General features: G+C 40.0%; 1 protein-coding gene across 1 annotated transcript in view; it reads left to right on the forward strand.

Annotated features, from left to right (window-relative positions):
• The window catches only part of THEGL (theg spermatid protein like), a 37,584-nt gene extending 19,333 nt beyond the window's left edge, over positions 1-18,251 (forward strand). Inside the window, exons 6-9 of the mRNA XM_052641761.1 lie at positions 7,013-7,127; positions 14,100-14,231; positions 16,440-16,615; positions 18,137-18,251. Coding sequence (XP_052497721.1) covers positions 7,013-7,127; positions 14,100-14,231; positions 16,440-16,615; positions 18,137-18,251 — 538 coding nt within the window. The remainder of the gene's footprint in view (positions 1-7,012; positions 7,128-14,099; positions 14,232-16,439; positions 16,616-18,136) is intronic.
• The last annotated feature ends 415 nt before the right edge of the window (positions 18,252-18,666 follow it).

Genomic DNA, 18,666 nt, shown 5'->3' on the forward strand with positions numbered 1-18,666 from the left:
TCCAACTCTCACATCCATACATGACCACTGGAAAAACCATAGCCTTGACTAGACGGACCTTTGTTGGCAAAGTAATGTTCTGCTTTTCAATATGCTATCTAGGTTGGTCATAACTTTCCTTCCAAGGAATAAGCATCTTTTAATTTCTTGGCTGCAATCACCATCTGCAGTGATTTTGGAGCCCCCCAAAATAAAAGTCTGCCACTGTTTCCACTGTTTCCCCATCTATTTCCTGTGAAGTGATGGGACCAGATGCCATGATCTTCGTTTTCTGAATGTTGAGCTTTCGGCCAACTTTTTCACTCTCCTCTTTTACTTTCATCAAGAGGCTTTTGAGTTCCTCTTCACTTTCTGCCATAAGGGTGGTGTCATCTGCATATCTGAGGTTATTGATATTTCTCCCGGCAATCTTGATTCCAGCTGGTGTTTCTTCCAGTCCAGCATTTCTCATCATGTACTCTGCATATAAGTTAAATAAGCAGGGTGACAATATTCAGCCTTGATGTACTCCTTTTCCTATTTGGAACCAGTCTGTTGTTCCATGTCCAGTTCTAACTGTTGCTTCCTGACCTGCATATAGGTTTCTCAAGAGGCAGGTCAGGTGGTCTGGTATTCCCATCTCTTGAATTTTCCAGTTTATTGTGATCCACACAGTCAAAGGCTTTGGCATAGTCAATAAAGCAGAAATAGATATTTTTCTGGAACTCTCTTGCTTTTTACATGATCCAGTGGATGTTGGCAATTTGCTCTCTGGTTCCTCTGCCTTTTCTAAAACCAGCTTGAACATATGGAAGTTCATGGTTCACATATTGCTGAAGCCTGGCTTGGAGAATTTTGAGCATTACTATGTGGATTTTAAAAAATATTCCTGCATTCAGGGAGTGGTTGAACTGGAAAACTTGAGTCTTTTTCCATCATAAAATCCAGCAAAAGTGGCCCAGTTCATCCACAAAATTTGCTTATTTATCAATTTATTCAACAAAATCCATTAATTTAGTTAAAATATACATGTAAATTTGGTATTTATAGATTTCAATGTATAAACTAAAAGACTACTTGTTTGTCACCAATTTTTGAGACATTTTTGATGTTTCATATTAACCTACAATACCTAACTGACATTTATAATAAGACAGTATACCCAATAACAGCAGAACATACATTCTTCTCAATTGTACATGAAATATTCTTTAGGATAGATCATATATTAGGTCGTGAAACAAATGTCAATAATTTGAGAAGAGTTGAATTCATATAAAATCAGTTCTCTGACCACAGTAAAATGAAATTAGGAACCAATAGCAGAAGGGAAATTTTAAATATGTGAAATTAAATACCTTCCTAAACAAAAACAATGGGTCAAAGAATGAATCACTTTGATATTAATAAAAATGAAAACTCAATATGCCACTACTTATAGCTAAAATAGTGATTAGCGGGAAATTTTAGCTATAAATGCCTACATTAAAAAATAAAAGATTGAAAACCATAATTTAACCTTCCATCTTAAGAAATTACAAATGAAAATCAAGCTAATTCAAAAGTAGCAGATAGAAGGAAATAATAAAGATCAGAGTAGAAACAAATAGGAACTAGGGAAATGGAGAAAAATCAACAAAGTTGAACATTGGCTCTTTGAAAAGATCATCAACAATGACAAAAACACTTTGGCTAGACTTAACAAGACAAAAAGATTCAAGTTACTAAAATCATGAAAGATAGGAGCTTCCCTGGTGGCTCAGTTGGCAAAGAATCCACCTGCAATGCAGGAGACCTGAGTTCAATCCCTGGGTGGGGAAGATCCCCTGGAGAAGGAAATGGCAACCCACTCCAGTATTCTTGCTTGAAAAATCCCAAGGACAGAGGAGCCTGGTGGGCTATGGTCCACGGGGTTGCAAAGAGTCAGACACAACTTAGCAACTAAACCACCATGAGAGAAAGAAAGGACCTTTCTAAGGAATAATATGCAAAAGAAGAGTTATTACTATTGACCTTATAGAGATAAAAAAGGATTATAAGGGATTACTCTGAGCAATTATAAGGTCAACAGATTAGATAACATAAATGAAATGGACAAATTCCTAGGAAGACAAACTACTGAAACTTATTGAATAATAGAAAATCTCAAAAGACTCATAATAAATAAAGAGATTTAATTAATAATTTTTAAAAACTTCCTATGAACAGCTCAGGAACAGATGCCTTCAATGATAAACTTAGTGATATGTGTAGAGAAGAACTAACACCAATCCTTCAGTTTCCTCCAAAAACTAGGTTATGGGATCCATATTATTCCTGACACCAAAACCAGGAAAGGTCATTATAAGGGAACAAAATGACAGACGATATCTCTTATGAGTATATATGTAACAGTTCATACCAAAATACTACCAAACCAAGTCAAAATATACATGCAGCAGTCCATACCAGAATACTGAGAAAACAAATCTAACATATAAAAACAATTATACACCATGACAAAGTTGGATTTATTCCAGGAATACAAGAATATATTGAGTTCAGCATTCTGAAATCAATGTAGTACACCAAACAGAACAAAAAACCTTCTTCAGGAGATGGGAATACCAGACTTATCTGCCTCCTAAGAAATCTGTATGCAGGCCAAGAACCAGACATGGAACAGACTGGTTCCAAAAAGATCCTGATGCTAGGAAAGATTAAAGTACATCAAGGTTGCATATTGTCACCCTGCTTATTTAACTTATATGCAGAATACATCATGCAGAACGCTGGGCTGGATGAAGCACAAGCTGGAATCAAGATTGCTGGGAGAAATATCAATAATTTCAAATATACAGATGATACCACCCTAATGGCATAAAGTGAAGAGGATCTAAAGAGCCTCCTGATGAAAGTGAAAGAGGAGAGTGAAAAAGCTGGCCTAAAACTCAACATTCAAAAAACTAAGATCGTGGCATCTAGTCCCATCACTTCATGGCAAATAGATGGGGAAACAATGGAAACTGACACTTTCTTTTCTTGGGCTCCAAAATCACCACAGATGGTGACTGCAGCCTTGAAATTTAAAGACGCTTGCTCCTTGGAAGAAAAGCTATGACCAACCTAGACAGCATATCAAAAAGCAGAGACATTACTTTGCCAACAAAGGTCCATCTAGTCAAAGCTATGGTTTTTCCAGTAGTCATGTATGGATGTGCGAACTAGACTATAAAGAAAGCTGAATGCCGAAGAATTGATGTTTTTGAACTGTGATGTTGGAGAAGACCCTTGAGAGTCCCTTGGACTACATGGAGATCAAACCAGTCAATCCTAAAGGAAATCAGTCCTGAATATTCATTGGAAGGACTGATGTTGAAGCTGAAACTCCAATACTTTGGCCACCTGATGGGAGGAACTGACTCATTGGAAAAGATCCTGATGCTAGGAAAGATTAAAGGCAGGAGGAGAAGGGGACGACAGAAGATGAGATGATTGGATGGCGTCACCGACTTGATGGACATGAGTTTGAGCAAGCTCCGGTTATGTACAAGGAGCCTGGCATGCTGCAGTCCATGGAATCGCAGTCGGACATGACTGAGCGACTGAACTGAACTGAATTGAACTGAGCATGATTACCTGAATAGACTCAAAGAAATAACTTAAAATTTAACACACATCATACTCAACAAACTAGGTATCAAAGTGAATTTCTTCAATTTGATAAAGGGCATCTACAAAAACCCACAGCTAACATCATAATTAATGGTGAAAGACTGAATGCTTTTACCCGGAGATCAGGAGTAAGACAAGAACATCAGCTCTTACCATTTTTATTCAACATCACGTGCACATGCTCAGTCACTAAGTTGTGTCTGACTCTTTTGCAATGCCATGCACTGTAGCCTGCTAGGACTCATCTGGCCCTGGGATTTACCAGGCAAGAATACTGGAGTGGGTTGCCATTTCCTACTCCAGGGTATCTTCCCAATCTAGGGATCGAACCCGTGACTCTTGCATTGGCACGTGGGTTCTTTACCACTGAGCCACCAGGAAAGCTGCCATTCAACATCATACTACAGATTGAAGTCAGAGCAATGAGGCAAGAAAAAGAAATTAAAGGTTTTCAGGTTGGAAAGGAAGAAGTAAAACTCTCTCTTCTCATACCTATTAAAATTCTAGCTATCTTTTTCGACCCCATGGACTGTAGGAGCCTACCATGCTCCTCATGGGATTTTCCAGGCAAGAGTACTGGAGTGGGTTGCCATTTCCTTCTCCAGACGATCTTCCCAACCAATGGATTGAACCTGGGTCTCCCACATTCTAGGCAGATGCTTTACCGTCTGAGCCACCAGGGAAGTCCTAGAAATTGGCAAGGTGATTCTAAAATTCATATACAAATGCAAGAAACCTAGAGTAGCAAATAAATAGTCTTGCAAAAGAAGAGCAAAGTTGTAAGACTTACAGCTTCTGATTTGAAAACTTGCTAAAAATCTGCAATACTCAAAACAGTGTGTTACTGGCATAAAGATATAGATCAATGGAAAGATCAAAAGACATACAGATCAATGGAAAAGAATTGAAAGTCCAGAAATAAACCTTTATGTTTATGTCAATTGATTTTTGACAAGGATGCCAGGAAAATTTAATTGAAGAACAATAGTCGTTTAAACAAACGGTGCTATGATAACTGATTTTTTTTTAAGTCACTCAGTCGTGTCTGACTCTTTGCGACACCATGGACTATACAGTCTGGAATTTTCTAGGCCATAATACTGGAATGGGTAGCCTTTCCCTTCTCCAGGGGATCTTCCCAACCCAGGGATCGAACCCAGGTCTCCCGCATTGCAGGTGGATTCTTTATTAGCTAAGCCACAAGGGAAGTCCAGGAATATTGGAGTGGGTAGCCTATCCCTTATCCAGGGGATCTTCACAACCCAGGAATTGAACCGGGGTCTCCTTCATTGCAGGATTCTTTACCAACTGAGCTATCAGGGAGGCCCATGATAACTGGGCTTTTCATTCCTTGTATGTTTGGTGTGAAGTAGGGGTCCAACTTCATTCTTTTGCAAATGACCCCTACTTCACACCAAGCATAAAAATTAATTCAAAATGAATCACAGACCTAAATATAAGAGCAAAAATTGTAAAACTCTTAGAAGAAAACATAGGCATATATCTCTGTAACTAAGCAGTGGCTTCTTAGATATGACCCCAGAAACACACGTGACAAAAAAGTACAATAAATTGGACTTCATCAAAAGTAAAAACTATTTTTGCATCAAAGGGCACTCTCAAGGGAATGAGAAGACAACTCATACATTGGGAGAAAATATTTGCAGATTATATAAGGGACTAGTATTCAGAATATATATATAAATAATTCTTAAAATTGTACGAAAAAGACAACCCAGTTTAAAAAATAGGCAAGGGACTTGAATAGACATTTCTCCAGAGAAAATATACAATAAACCAAAATGCATATGAGAAATGCTAAACATCATTAATCATCTTGGAAATGCACATGAAAACCGTGAGATTCTACTTCACACCCTAGAGTGTCAATAATAAATATACATAAAATAACTTGTATTGGAGAAATTGAAACCCTCATATATTGCTGGTGGGAATGTGAAATGGTGAAGCTTGGGTGGAAAATAGTTTTCCAGGTCCTCAAAATGTTAAACATAGAATTATCTTATGATCAGCTACTCCTAGGCATGCACCGAAGAGAACTGAAAACATGGTCACACAAAAACTTGTACGTGGTTATTCACAGCAGCATTCCAAAAGAGCCAAAAAGTGGAAGCAACTCAAATGTTCATCAGAGGATGCATGAATAAACAAAATATGACAAGTCCATATAATGTGATATTATTCAGCCCTAAAAGAAACGACCGTTGATACATGATTTTTGAAAATATGCCGAGTAGAGTAAGCCACACACAATAAGCAACACATTTGTATGATTTCATTTATTTGAAATTTCTAGAATAGGCAAATCCATAGAGACTGAAAGTAGATTACTAGTTCTAGGGATGATCAATGGAGTGATGGGGAAGGACTGTTAATAGCTATGGGATTTCTCTTTAGAGCATTGAAAACATCCTGGATTTAGGTAGTGGTGATGATTGCACAATTTTGTGAATGTTCCAGAAAGCACTGAATTGGACATTTCAAAAGGGTAAATTCTATGATATGCTAACAATATTTCAGCTTTTAAATCTAATAGACTAATCCTAGAGGGTAATCGTATTTGAGAAAAACTTTTTCCATACTATGTTTGTAGGTTTGTTGCTTGACAGATCTCTGTTCTGGAAAAGGCATACATAGGGAAACCACTATGATAATCAACCAGGTTGCTGGGAGTTATGGCCAGTACTCTCAGACTGCACTGCAGAGGAGCGGACCACAGAAGGTTCTTGATAGTGACTGGAATTTTTATCTCAGGGTTTTAATATGATGTTTTGGTAGACAGTGAAGTGTTTTTTAAACTGCAAGTCTCAACCCATCAGTGGATCACGAAATCAATTCCAATTATTTTCTTAATGAAATCAAATGAAATTTAAAAAATCAGAATATATTGCCTAGGGAAAGCATCATTTCATAATCATTTAGTTTCAGATATGCAAATTTACATATACTATGTCATAAAATCTTCCCTGGTGGCTCAGAGGTTAAAGCGTCTGCCTCCAATGTGGGAGACCCAGGTTCGATCCCTGGGTCGGGAAGATCCCTTGGAGAAGGAAATGGTAACCCACTCCAGTATTCTTGCCTGGAGAATCCCATGGACGGAGAAGCCTGGTAGGCTACAGTCCACGGGGTCACAAAGAGTCAGACACGACTGAGTGACTTCACTTACTTAGTACTGTGGGTCATAGTAAAACAATTTTGAGAAACACCAATCTAATAGAAAGAGCATGAATGATTTGGGGAAAAGATGCTCCTGAGATAGCAACAATATATATATAATTGATTGGAGGTGAATTATAGCAATGAAGAATGGAGTTATGGTTCTTCCAGTGATTATATTTCATGTTCCATTTGCCTATAGACCCTTCAGTGATTACTTAATAAGAGATTCTCTTCAATTCTCTGATCCTTCTCCTCGGATATTACGACTCTCAGTAGCCAAAGCCACAAATCCAAACTATGTTCCTCCAAAGAGTGTAAGTGGGTCTATATGTGAAAGAGACAGTTCCTATAGACTTTGTAACCTGACTGTAACTGTAATGTCTTCCCTCTTATTTCTAGGTGGGTATTTTTCTTTTCTTCCTGTTTGTTTTCCCCTCTCATCAAATGAACTTTTCTGTCTCCACTGTGCCTAATATATCAGTCAGGATTTGATGTGAGAAGCAGATTCACGATGAGTATTATGTTAAATTAACCTTAAGAAATTATGGGAGCTGATGAGAAGTCTATGGAAGACTGTCATAGCAGCTGGGACTTGGGTCTGGTCATAGACCTATTAGAAATGAGAGAGAGTAGGGGCAAATCAGAAGTTCCCTGGAAAATGCTTCAGTGGCCATTTCAGGTTCTTCAGTCCAGGAGAGTCTCGCCTCTTCAGACAAGGGAGGAAGGCTCAGGATACTCAAGGGTACCCAGCTTCACTGGAATGTGCCCTTATGTTTCAATTCCAATTTTTAAGGTCCAATTCCTTCTCAACCTTAACTTTAATTCTTTAACTTTAATATAGGAAACGATATAAGTCTGGGAATTCAATTTGCACTGAACTACACCTATTCACCGGAGAAGGCAACAGCACCCCACTCCTGTACTCTCGCCTGGAAAATCCCATGGATGGAGGAGCCTGGTGGGCTGCAGTCCATGGGGTCGCTAGGAGTCGGACACTACTGAGCGACTTCTTTCACTTTTCACTTTCATGCATTGGAAAAGGAAATGGCAACCCACTCCAGTGTTCTTGCCTGGAGAATCCCAGGGACGGGGAGCCTGGTGGGCTGCCGTCTTGGGGTCACACAGAGTCGGACACGACTGAGGCGACTTAGCAGCAGCAGCAGCACACCTATTCACAGAAGTAGATTTTGAGTTTGATTTTCAGTATTTTCAGTCCTGTGACCATAGGAGATAAGGATTTATGAAGTCACAAAAACTTTTCCAGTCTCTTAACTACACCTTCAAGTGGGAATTTAAAGCCCTGAGCTGATAATTCTTTTCTCAATTTCTCCAGTGCACTTAGAGGCAATAAACCAACCCCATATACTTCTTTATTTCATTTGGTTACCCAAATGTTGCTTTCTGTTTTGTCAATGGATGCCATGGACTACCAGTGTCTTTTTTTTTTGGACCCCTGGCAATAGAATCATTAATAGCTTTAAATCTAATCTGCTCAGAGAACAAATTCCAGATAGTCTAGAACTAATATAGGTATGCTGCTGCTGCTGCTAAGTCACTTCAGTCATGTCCGACTCTGTGCGACCCCATAGATGGCAGCCCACCAGGCTCCACCGTCCCTGGGATTCTCCAGGCAAAAACACTGGAGTGGGTTGCCATTTCCTTCTCCAATGCATGAAAGTGAAAAGTGAAAGTGAAGTCTCTCAGTTGTGTCTGACTCTTAGTGACTCCATGGACTGTAGCCCACCAGGCTCCTCCATCCATGGGATTTTCCAGGCAAGAGTATTGGAGTGGGGTGCCATTGCCTTCTCCGAATATAGGTATACTTCAGAGATATTTTGGGTTCAGTTCTAGACCACGCCAATAATGCAAATATTGCAATAAGTCAAGTCACATGAATATTTTTTTTTCCCAGAGCATATAAAAGTTATGTTTATACTACTGTAGTCTATTAAGTATGCAATAGCATTATGTCTAAAAACCCAATGTATATACTTTCATTAAAAAATATTTTACTGCTAAAAATTCTTGACCATAATCTGAGCCTTCAGTGAGTCATAATCTTTTTGCAATAGTAAAGTCAAAGATCACTGATCACAGATCAGCATAATATAACAGTAATGAAAAAATTTGAAATGTTATGAGAATTACCCAAACATGACACACAGATTCAAAGTGAGTAGATGCTGTTGGGGGAATGGTGCCTATAAACTTGCTTGATGCAGAGTTGCCACAAACTTTTAATTAAAAAAAAAAAAAAAAAAAGACAGCATTTGCAAAGTGCCACAAAACACAGTATGCCTGAACAGAGGACGCATCCCTAAGTTCTGATCTGGTTATCTGTTGCTTTATACCAAACCACACCCAAACATAGTGATGTAAAACAGCAGTTATTTTGTTATGCTCAAGGATTTAAAATAAATTTTTTTTTAATTTGTTTATTTTTGGCTGTGCTGGGTCTTTGTTGTGCTCAGGCTTTTTCTAGTTGCAGAGTTGTGTCCTATGTTGGCAGGCGGATTCTTTACCGCTGATTCACCAGGGAAGCCCACTCTGCTCAAGGATTTTATGAGTCAGCAGCTCTGACAGGGAAGCAGGTATGATGTGTCTCTGCTCCATGATGTCTGGAGCCTCAACTGGAAGATTTCTAATGGCTTGGGTGTCTCAAATGGTAGGGAGCTGAAATCAACTGAAAGCTCCATACCTGCCTTGGTTGGCCTGCTGTTAACAAAATACCGTAGACTGGGTGGCTTAAATAACAGACATTTCTTACAATTCTGGAAGCTGAGTAATCCAAGTCAAGGTGCCCTTAGATTCTTTTCTTAATGAGGACCCTCTTCTGGGTTGTAACAGCCATCCTCCCTATATGTGTCCCATGACCTATGCTTTGTATATAAGCAGAGAGAGTTCTGATCTCTCTCCCTTTTCTCATAAGCACACTAATCTCTTTATGGAGGTTCCACCCTCACGACCTCATCTAAACCTAATTATCAAAGCCCTCACCTCTAGTGCCATTGCATTGGGGGTTAGGATTTTAACATAGGAATTTGGCTGGAGGTTGGAGGGGTGCTGAGGGAGTGGATAGAAACATTCAGTCCATTGTGGTTATTCAGTCGCTAGGTCATGTCCAGCTCTTTGTGACCCCATGGACTGCAGTAAAACAGGCACCTCTGTCCTCCGCTATCTCCTGGAGTTTGCTCAGATTCATGTCCATTGAGTCAGTGATGCTATCTGACCATCCCATCCTCTACTGCCCCCTTCTCCTTTTGCCTTCAGTCTTTCCCAGCATCAGGATCTTTTCCAATGAGTTGGCTCTTTGCATGAGGTGGCCAGAGTATTTAGAACTTCAGCATCAGTCCTTTCAATGAATATTCAGAGTTGATTTCCTTTAGGGTTGACTGGTTTGATCTCCTTGAAGTACAAGGGACTCCCGAGTCTTCTCCAGCACCACAATTTGAAAACATCAATGCTTCAGCACTCAGCCTTGTTTATTGTCCAGCTCTCACAGCTGGAAAAACCATAGCTTTGACTAGATGGACCTTTGTTGGCAAAGTAACATCTCTGCTTTTTGATATCCTGTCTAGGTTTGTTGTAACTTTTCTTCCAAGGAGCAAGTGCCTTTTAATTTCATGGCTACAGTCACCATCTGCAGTTATTGTGGAGCCCAAGAAAATGAAATGTGACATTGTTTCCACTTTTTCTCCATCTATTTGCCATGAAGTGATAGGACCAGATGCCATGATCTTCATTTTTGAAATGTTAGCCTTTAAGCTATTTATTTCACTCTCCTCTTTTACCTTCCTCAAGAAGCTCTTTAGTTCCCCTTCACTTTCTCCCATTAGAGTGGTCTCATCTGCATATCTAAGGGTGTTGATACTTCTCCTAGCAATCTTGATTCCAGCTTGGGATTCATCCAGCCAGGCATTTCACATGATATACCCTGTACAGAAGTTAAATAAGCAGGGTAACAATATACAGCCTTGTCATACTCCTTTCCCAATTATGAACCAGTTAGTTGTTCCATGTCCAGTTCTTGACCCACATACAGGTTTCTCAGGGACAGGTAAGGTGGTCTGGTATTCCTATCTCTTAAAGAATTGTCCACAGTTTTATGTGATGCACACAGTCAAAGGCTTTAGTGTAGTCAATAAAGCAGATGTTTTTCTGGAACTCCCTTGCTTTCTCCATGAAATGATAGCTTGCAATTTGATCTCTGATTCAGTCCATTACAAAAACTATTTGTAGTGCCCCCAACTGGAATGACTTGAAGGTTAAACTTAGCTGGGACTATTTACAGGGTCACCTTTGTATGGCCTTTTTATGTGGCTTAGACCTCTCTCAGATGACAGCTGTTTTCTGAGAAGGAATATCCTAAATTATAATGTTCCAAGGGTGAGCCTTCCAGGAGAATCAGGTAGAAGCTCCATGTTTTTCTTATGATTTGGCCTTGGAAGTCACATTATGTCCCTGCAGGCATACTCTGTTGATTGATAAAGGTACAAGTCTGGCCAAATTCAAGGGGGCAGGGCCGCAAACTCCACCTCTCCATGAGAGAAGTGGCAAAGAATTTATAGGCACTTAAGAAAAAATTTCCACACCCAGTGATGTTAGTCTTTTGGTATCCTTGAGCATGATTTTTGTATGAAGAAAAAACTGTGCAAAGGTATGCTCTTAAGTAATTAATAGCCAATTTTTTAAATTTCAAATTAGAAAATCTGTTTATTAGACTTTTAAGTTTAGTTTGGTAGTTTTATTATTCTATTTATAATTCTAGAAGTTTTTGACAGCAACTTTTAAGAGTCCTAAGTAATATTTGATATACAAACTTAATTAAATTCATTCAAATAGTTTAAACTATATTTATACATGCTTACTTGCTCAGTCATATCTGACTCTTTGCAACCCCATGGACTGCAGCCCACCAGGCTCCTCTGTCCATGGAATTTTCCAGGTAAGAATACTGGAATGGGTTGCCATTTCCTTCTCCAGGGGATCTTCCTGGCCCAGGAATTGAACTTGCATCTCCTGTATCTCCTGCATTGGCAGGCAGATTCTTTACCACTGCACCACCTGGGAAGCCTAAATATATTAAATTTAATTTCTTTTTAGGTTACTTTATGTCAACCATCTACATTAATAAAACCTCAAGTATTAAATAGTTATTTAAAAATATAATACATTAAACTTATAAATACAGTGAACCTGAAGTTTTTGGTTTTTTTTTTCTGAAGTTTTTTTAATGTTGTAAGAATTGATACTGGCCCAGGTTCTTGGACTCTTTAATCAACAGATTGATAAGAGGCCAGATGAAAAATTCAGGCAAGGCTTCATCAGGATTCATGCTGCAGCAGGGGGGAGGGAAAACAAGTAAGAGGTGCCCTTGCTTGCTTCCTGAGAGGGGGGTGAGCTGCTCCCTTAAACGGGGGGAGGGTAGGGACAGATGGCTAGGTGGCTCGGTGGTAAAGAATCTGCCTGCCAGTGTGGGAGAGGCAGGTTTGATCCCTGGGTTGGGAAGATCCCCTGGAGGAGGAAACGGCAACCCATTCCAGTATCCTTGCCTGAAGAATCCCATGGACAGAGGAGCCTGGTGGGCTACAGACCATGGGACTGCAAAGAGTTGGACTCAACTGAGCCACTGAAGGGTGGCTTAGGTGGTCTCCCAGCTCCCTTGGTGGTGCTGTGTGCAGGGATCATGCTTTTGCTCCTGGTATCTCAAAGTGGCAGCTGAGTTTTGGCCTTTTTGTATCTTCTACTTATTCATAATTTGCCCCGGCTGTGCACATAAGCAGTTCTTTTTAGTCCCCTTATAGTTTCTTTGTATTCTGTTGCTCCAGGAGGCATTTGTCAAGGTGCAGGCACTGCAATAAAAGGCCCCAGGTCCCAGCTTGTTTCAGGATGACATAAAGTGAAGATTTCAGCTGAATGTCATCCTTCCAAGTCAGTTTACTCCGTGATACACTGCAAATTGCAGTTGTAATGTTATCATTCTTACAGGCCAAATTCTCCTAAAACGTGTGCCTACTTTTATTTTAATATACACTTATTTTTTGTTTGTTAGTAATTTCAAATTTACTCACAATCTGCAGAAATTAAAGTCCATTGGCTTTGTCATTCTCTCTCCTCTCTGTAGGGTGTGTGTGTGTATATTTAATTTTTTCCCTGAATCACTTTTCAGTTCATACGTTTTTCTTTTTCTTTTTCATACGTTTTTCTTTCTCGGCCACCCTGCACAGCTTTTGGGATCTCAGTTCCCTGACCAGGGATCATACCTGGGCCACGGCACTGAAGGTGCCAGATCCTAACTAGATCATCAGAGAACTCCCTCCCTGAATCATTTTTGAAAGTTAGTTACAGACATCGTATACCCCTTTTACTCAGTGCTTTATTGTGTTTCCTAACAATAGGCTATTATCTTTTAGAACTACAGTACTGTTACCAAGATCAGGAAATTTAACATTGATATAGTACCACATCTACTCTATGATCCCTGTTCAGATTTCATCAATTTTTGCACATATTTATACTGAAGACATGGGGAAGGCAATGGCAACCCACTCCAATACTCTTGCCTTAAAAGTCCCATGGACGGAGGAGCCTGGTAGACTGCAGTCCATGGGGTCACTAAGAGTTGGACACGACTGAGAGATTTCACTTTCACTTTTCACTTTCATGCATTGGAGAAGGCAGTGGCAACCCACTCCAGTGTTCTTGCCTGGAGAATCCCAGGGATGGGGGAGCTTGGTGGGCTTCCATCTATGGGGTCGCACAGAGTCGGACATGACTGAAGCGACTTAGCAGCAGCATACTGAAGACAAAGTGTTATTTCTATGAGTTTTCTTTTCTTAGCTATTTGACAGTTAATTCTAAATCTTCTAAGAGTTTAAAAATAACACACACCCACAAAAGAAGTCAAGTTACTATTACAAGTGCCTGAGGTTACTTGCCACCAGAGACTTCTGATGGATACACTGTAGGAAGGCCTTTTACCTCTATGAATGTCATACTAAGTCTCTTTTAATAGTAACTGTTAGGACTGTTGTGGTTCAGTTCTTCCCCATCTTTAGTTTAAAAGTAAGTTCCAAAACAGCTGAGTTTGAATCTATACAACCTAGTTTCAGAAGGATGGAAATTGATCCTTTTGGCTATAATCATGGGTTACTACAATATTCTCATCTCTTCTGTTGAATTTACTGAGAAGTCTGGTCTAGCAATCAGACACTACTTTGTAACTATGATCTAGATAGTATTTAGTGTTTGATGCTTATAATTACTATTTTCTTTTTCTCCCCTAGATTGAAACCAAGATTTTGTCGTCTACCCTGACTGCTATTGCAGCTCCTAGAATTGTAGACCTTGCCCATCCACGGATTAAGATAGAGGGTCTGTGCTTTGAAAGAGAAAGAAGTGAAAAGCCCGTTCGTCCTGTAAGCCGTCACTACCTTGGCATCCTTCAGCTCACTTTCTGCTCATTCCAAGGTGTTACTTTGCCTCTGTAGGGCATAGACCAAAGTCATTGGATGAGAAAACCTTGAAAGGGTAGTCTGTAGCAGGAAGGAAGTTCTAGCTGCAAGATACGGAGAGAGGTTGAGGTGAAGAGCATCATGGATTTGGGAGTCAGTAAGAGCTGGGTTCAGGTTCCTGCCTCACTACTGCTAGTTCTATGATGTTATGATAACCTTCTTGAGCCTTATTCATTCAATAAGGATTTGAATCTCTACTGCGTGCCAGATACCATGCCCAGTGAACACAATGGAGGGAGACCAAAAAAAAAAAAGTAAACAGATAAGATGATGTCAAGTAGTGGTAAGTGCTATGAAGCAAATGGGAAAGGAGGGACTATGGCTGAGGGTAGAGAACACGCTTCTTGTGTATAGTGATCAGGGAAAGACTCTCAAGGGAAAGACTATTTGAGCTGAATGAGAAGGGATCAGCTAAGGGAATGAGAAGAGAAGAGAATATTCTAGTAAAGGGAAGAGCACGTGCCAAAGTCCTAAAGTTGTGATGGCATTGTGAGCAAGGGGATTGTCAAGATAGTAGTTCCAAGTTTCAGGACTATGGTGACTTGTGGTGTCAAGAAGGCAAGTGTTTAGCCCAGAGTCCAACGCCTTCCGTGGTTTCCCTCACTCTTCCTCCCTGACACTCCCCTCCATTCATTGTAGTGGCTACTTGACTTCTAATCCCAACTGAGTTTTCAATAAATACCTAATGATCATGTTGCCAAAGGAAGTCACACCAATTTCATCATGGTAGAAATCTGAGGATTAGATGTGGAATTCTGTTAGGAAATTCCCTAGGGAATCAATAAAACCTTGGGAGAGTGACTTGAGTTTGCTAAAATGAATTGTGACCTTTGGGCAAATCAAAACTTGATTCTCGGTTTTCTTGGTATGTGATTATAGCCATCTTTAATTGCTAGAATTGTCTGGGGGTTTAAAAAAATCTTTTAAAAAAGTGATTCCACTGTAGATGAGGCTTCCCAGGTGGCTCAGTAGTAAAGAATCCACTTGCCAATGTAGGAGATGAAGGTTCGATCCCTGGTCAGGAAGATCCCCTGGAGAAGGAAATGGCAACCTAGTCCAGTATTCTTGCCTGGAAAGTTCCATGGACAGAGTAGCCTGGTGGGCTGTAGTCCATGGGGTCACAAAGAGACAGACATGACTGAGCAACTGAACACGCACTACTGCAGATAATCATACTCCTCAGAGGGAGAGAATAGTAGCTATATGTCATCTTTCCTATTTTACCAACAAAGCAACATAATAGAAAGGCCTCCTGGCAGATGTGGTTTCCAAAGTAAGACCAAAATGAGTCAATGAGTCAGTCAGTCAGCCTATCTTTATTCAGCAATAATTATGCACCAGAATCTAGTCTAGCTTTGGGCAAACAGGTACATCTCTCAAGCAGCTTATATTCTGGTGGGGAGAAGCAGACAGTAAACACCCCAATAATAAAATAAATGAGCTAAGGCAGGTATTGGTGAGTTCTGTGAAGAAGATAAAATAGGGTAATTAGAATGGCTGGTATACCTTGGATGGTCAGGGAAGGGCTTCTTGAGGATGTGATGTTTGAGTCTAGAGACTTGAATGATGAAGAGGAGGCATGACAAGAATGGGGAAAGAGAGTTTCAAGCAGAACTGGCAGGTGCAAAGGTCTTGAGATGGAAAGAGCTGGGCCAGAGGGGCCTGTATGGCTGGGGTCTTAGTGATCAAGGGAGAGATGGAAGGAAGGTGAGGTCATGGAGGATAGCAGGCAGATCATGTAGGGCCTTCTTGACCACAGTAAGGAGCCTAATTCTTAGCAAAATGGAAAGCTGCTGGAAGGTTTAAACCCTGAGAGTGACATGATTTGACTTGGGCCTTGGAAAGTACATTCCTCATCAAGTTATTATGGTGATTGCATGGGAATGACACAGGCAAATCACTGAGAACACTCTCTGGCTCATGGAATACATTTGTTAAAATGCACCTTCTCGCCCTCAGTAACTGCTGTATGAAGGCTGGATTGTATGGGGCAAGAAGGGAAGCAGAGAGGCCAGTTAGAGAGTAATCAGGAGAGAAATAATGGTGACTCAATAAATGCTGTACCTGGAAAGAGAGATGTGAAATTTTTGTGTCATTTTGTTTCCACTATAGATCTCCCACGCTGCCTTGCTGGCCCACCCTAGCCCTCGAATAGTAGCTCTAGCTAAGGCCAAGCCTCTTCATAAAGATTATTTACCTCCCCGTGATGCCCTCTGGCCAGTATCTTATGCTGCTATCCATTCCAAGATATCTCCCAGAATTCAAGAACTAGCTAACCCAAATACAAGGTATGTCAATTAAAGGCTAAGATGGGACAGGAAAGCCTGGGGATACTAAGGAGAGGGAAAAGGTGATCTGGTAAGGTCAGTGAAATGAATTGCAGGAAAACAATACATTTTAAAAATCATCTCACTTGTTACATTTATTGTGGCAAATATATGGTCTTCTTACCATGAATTGTTGATAAGACTACAATTAAATAGTGGACTAGCTTTAGACCTAGGATACAACTAGCTTTGAGCTTTAGACCTAGGATACAACTCTGTTATTATGGGTATGGGATTATTTATCGATATTATTAAGGGAATAATCTATCTCTATTGTTGGGACTTCCCTAGTGGCTCAGGTGATAAAGAATGTGCCTGCAATGCTGGAGACCTGGGGTTCATCCTTGGGTCAGGAGGATCTCCTGGAGAAGGGAATAGTTACCTACTCCAGTATTCTTGCCTGGAGAATTCCATGGACAGAGGAGCCTGTTGGGCTACCGTCCATGGGGTGGCAATGAATGGGACAGGACTGAGCGACTAACACACATCTATACTTATATTGTTAAGGAAAACAAATTATAGAACAGAAACATAATTGTTACAGTTTCCTACATTGCAGGCAGATTCTTTAAGGGCTGAGCCATGGGAGAAGCCCCACTTATATTATCTCAGAGTACATAATAAGCTGGTAACAATGGTTACTTTGGAGGCCTAGGGAGCTAGGATGGGAGGAAGACTTATTTTTCCCTAAATAGACTTTTGTAATTTTTCAATGTTTTTGCATCATGTGCATGTATGAACTATTTCAAATAAATCAGAAAAAATATTCAACAAAGAAAAACTTGCCTCTAATTCCTATTCATTTTTCAGAAGACTTCTCAACTTGCCTGAACCTCAATTCATTTCGTTACCTTCAAGGGATAATACTTGATCCCCTTTTTCTAGCACCATCAAGAAAACATAATTGAAAAAGTTGTAGTAGTCTTGAGCTCAGGGAATAGGAAATATATTCAATCTTATATAATAAAATATTTTAAAATTTTGCAATAAGTTTTTCTTAAAAAAAAAAAAAAAGTTAAACATCAAATGAAATGACAGTCATTCTCTGTACACTGACCAAGGAAACGGAAGAGTAAGATCAGCTACTCAAGATTCTATCCTGGTAGCAAAATTCTTATTTGGTGGTTAAGGATGGAAACTTCAAAAAAACATAATTTCTTCAAGTTCACTAGTGAACTGTCTGGCTTTGTTTTAACACTGCCAAATTATTGAGGAATTTCCAGAATTTGTTTTCTATGGAAAGAGGAAAGGCTTTGGAATCTGACACAAGTCTAGATTTGACCACAGGTCATTCTTACGACTTGCCTGAACCTTCATCTCCTTATCTGTATAGTGGAAGTCAATGATACCTGTTTTATGAGATGCTTATGAAAATCAAAATGGGATAATATCACAGTGCCCAACATATAGTGGATGCCTGAGGAGTGTTAGTTCTCTTTCCCTTTCATCCTATTTCAAGTTGAATCTTTTTTTCCATTTCAGGACTCCTATGCATATTGTATATTATGATCCAGAAGTCTTTAAAGTCAAGCCAGCTGCGTTGAAATCACAGTGTTCTCCGAGGATCCAGGAGTTGGCAGAACCTATTACTCATTAAAAACAGAAAGCCACAGTTCCCTAGTCTGTTGCTGTCAGTTTGCAGCCTCCACCCCCTCAATGCACCCTGGACCTCTAGGGAACACCACTGCTGCTGTTACCTGCAATCGTGTCTTCAGCAGGTCCAGGGATTCTAGCATGCTTTAAAGAGAAAATGAATGCCCGCCTTACTATCCTTACTTCTCTCCTCATGCATATCTCAGTGGTCTCATTGCTCTGGCAGACCTGAAAAATCAAAACCTCGATATATTTGCTGGTTTTGCTTTTCTTTTCCCAATGCGATCAGTGTTCTCCAGTAGCTGATCGCATCTCACTGTCTTCTCAAATAAATCCTGAAGACTGAAATCATTCTCCGTGTTACTTTTCCATTGCCCCCTCTTTACTGAGAAGTAACACTGAAAAACGGTGAAGCCTTT

The sequence above is a fragment of the Budorcas taxicolor genome, chromosome 6, assembly GCF_023091745.1.
Source record: "Budorcas taxicolor isolate Tak-1 chromosome 6, Takin1.1, whole genome shotgun sequence".
Taxonomy (NCBI): Eukaryota; Metazoa; Chordata; class Mammalia; order Artiodactyla; family Bovidae; genus Budorcas; species Budorcas taxicolor.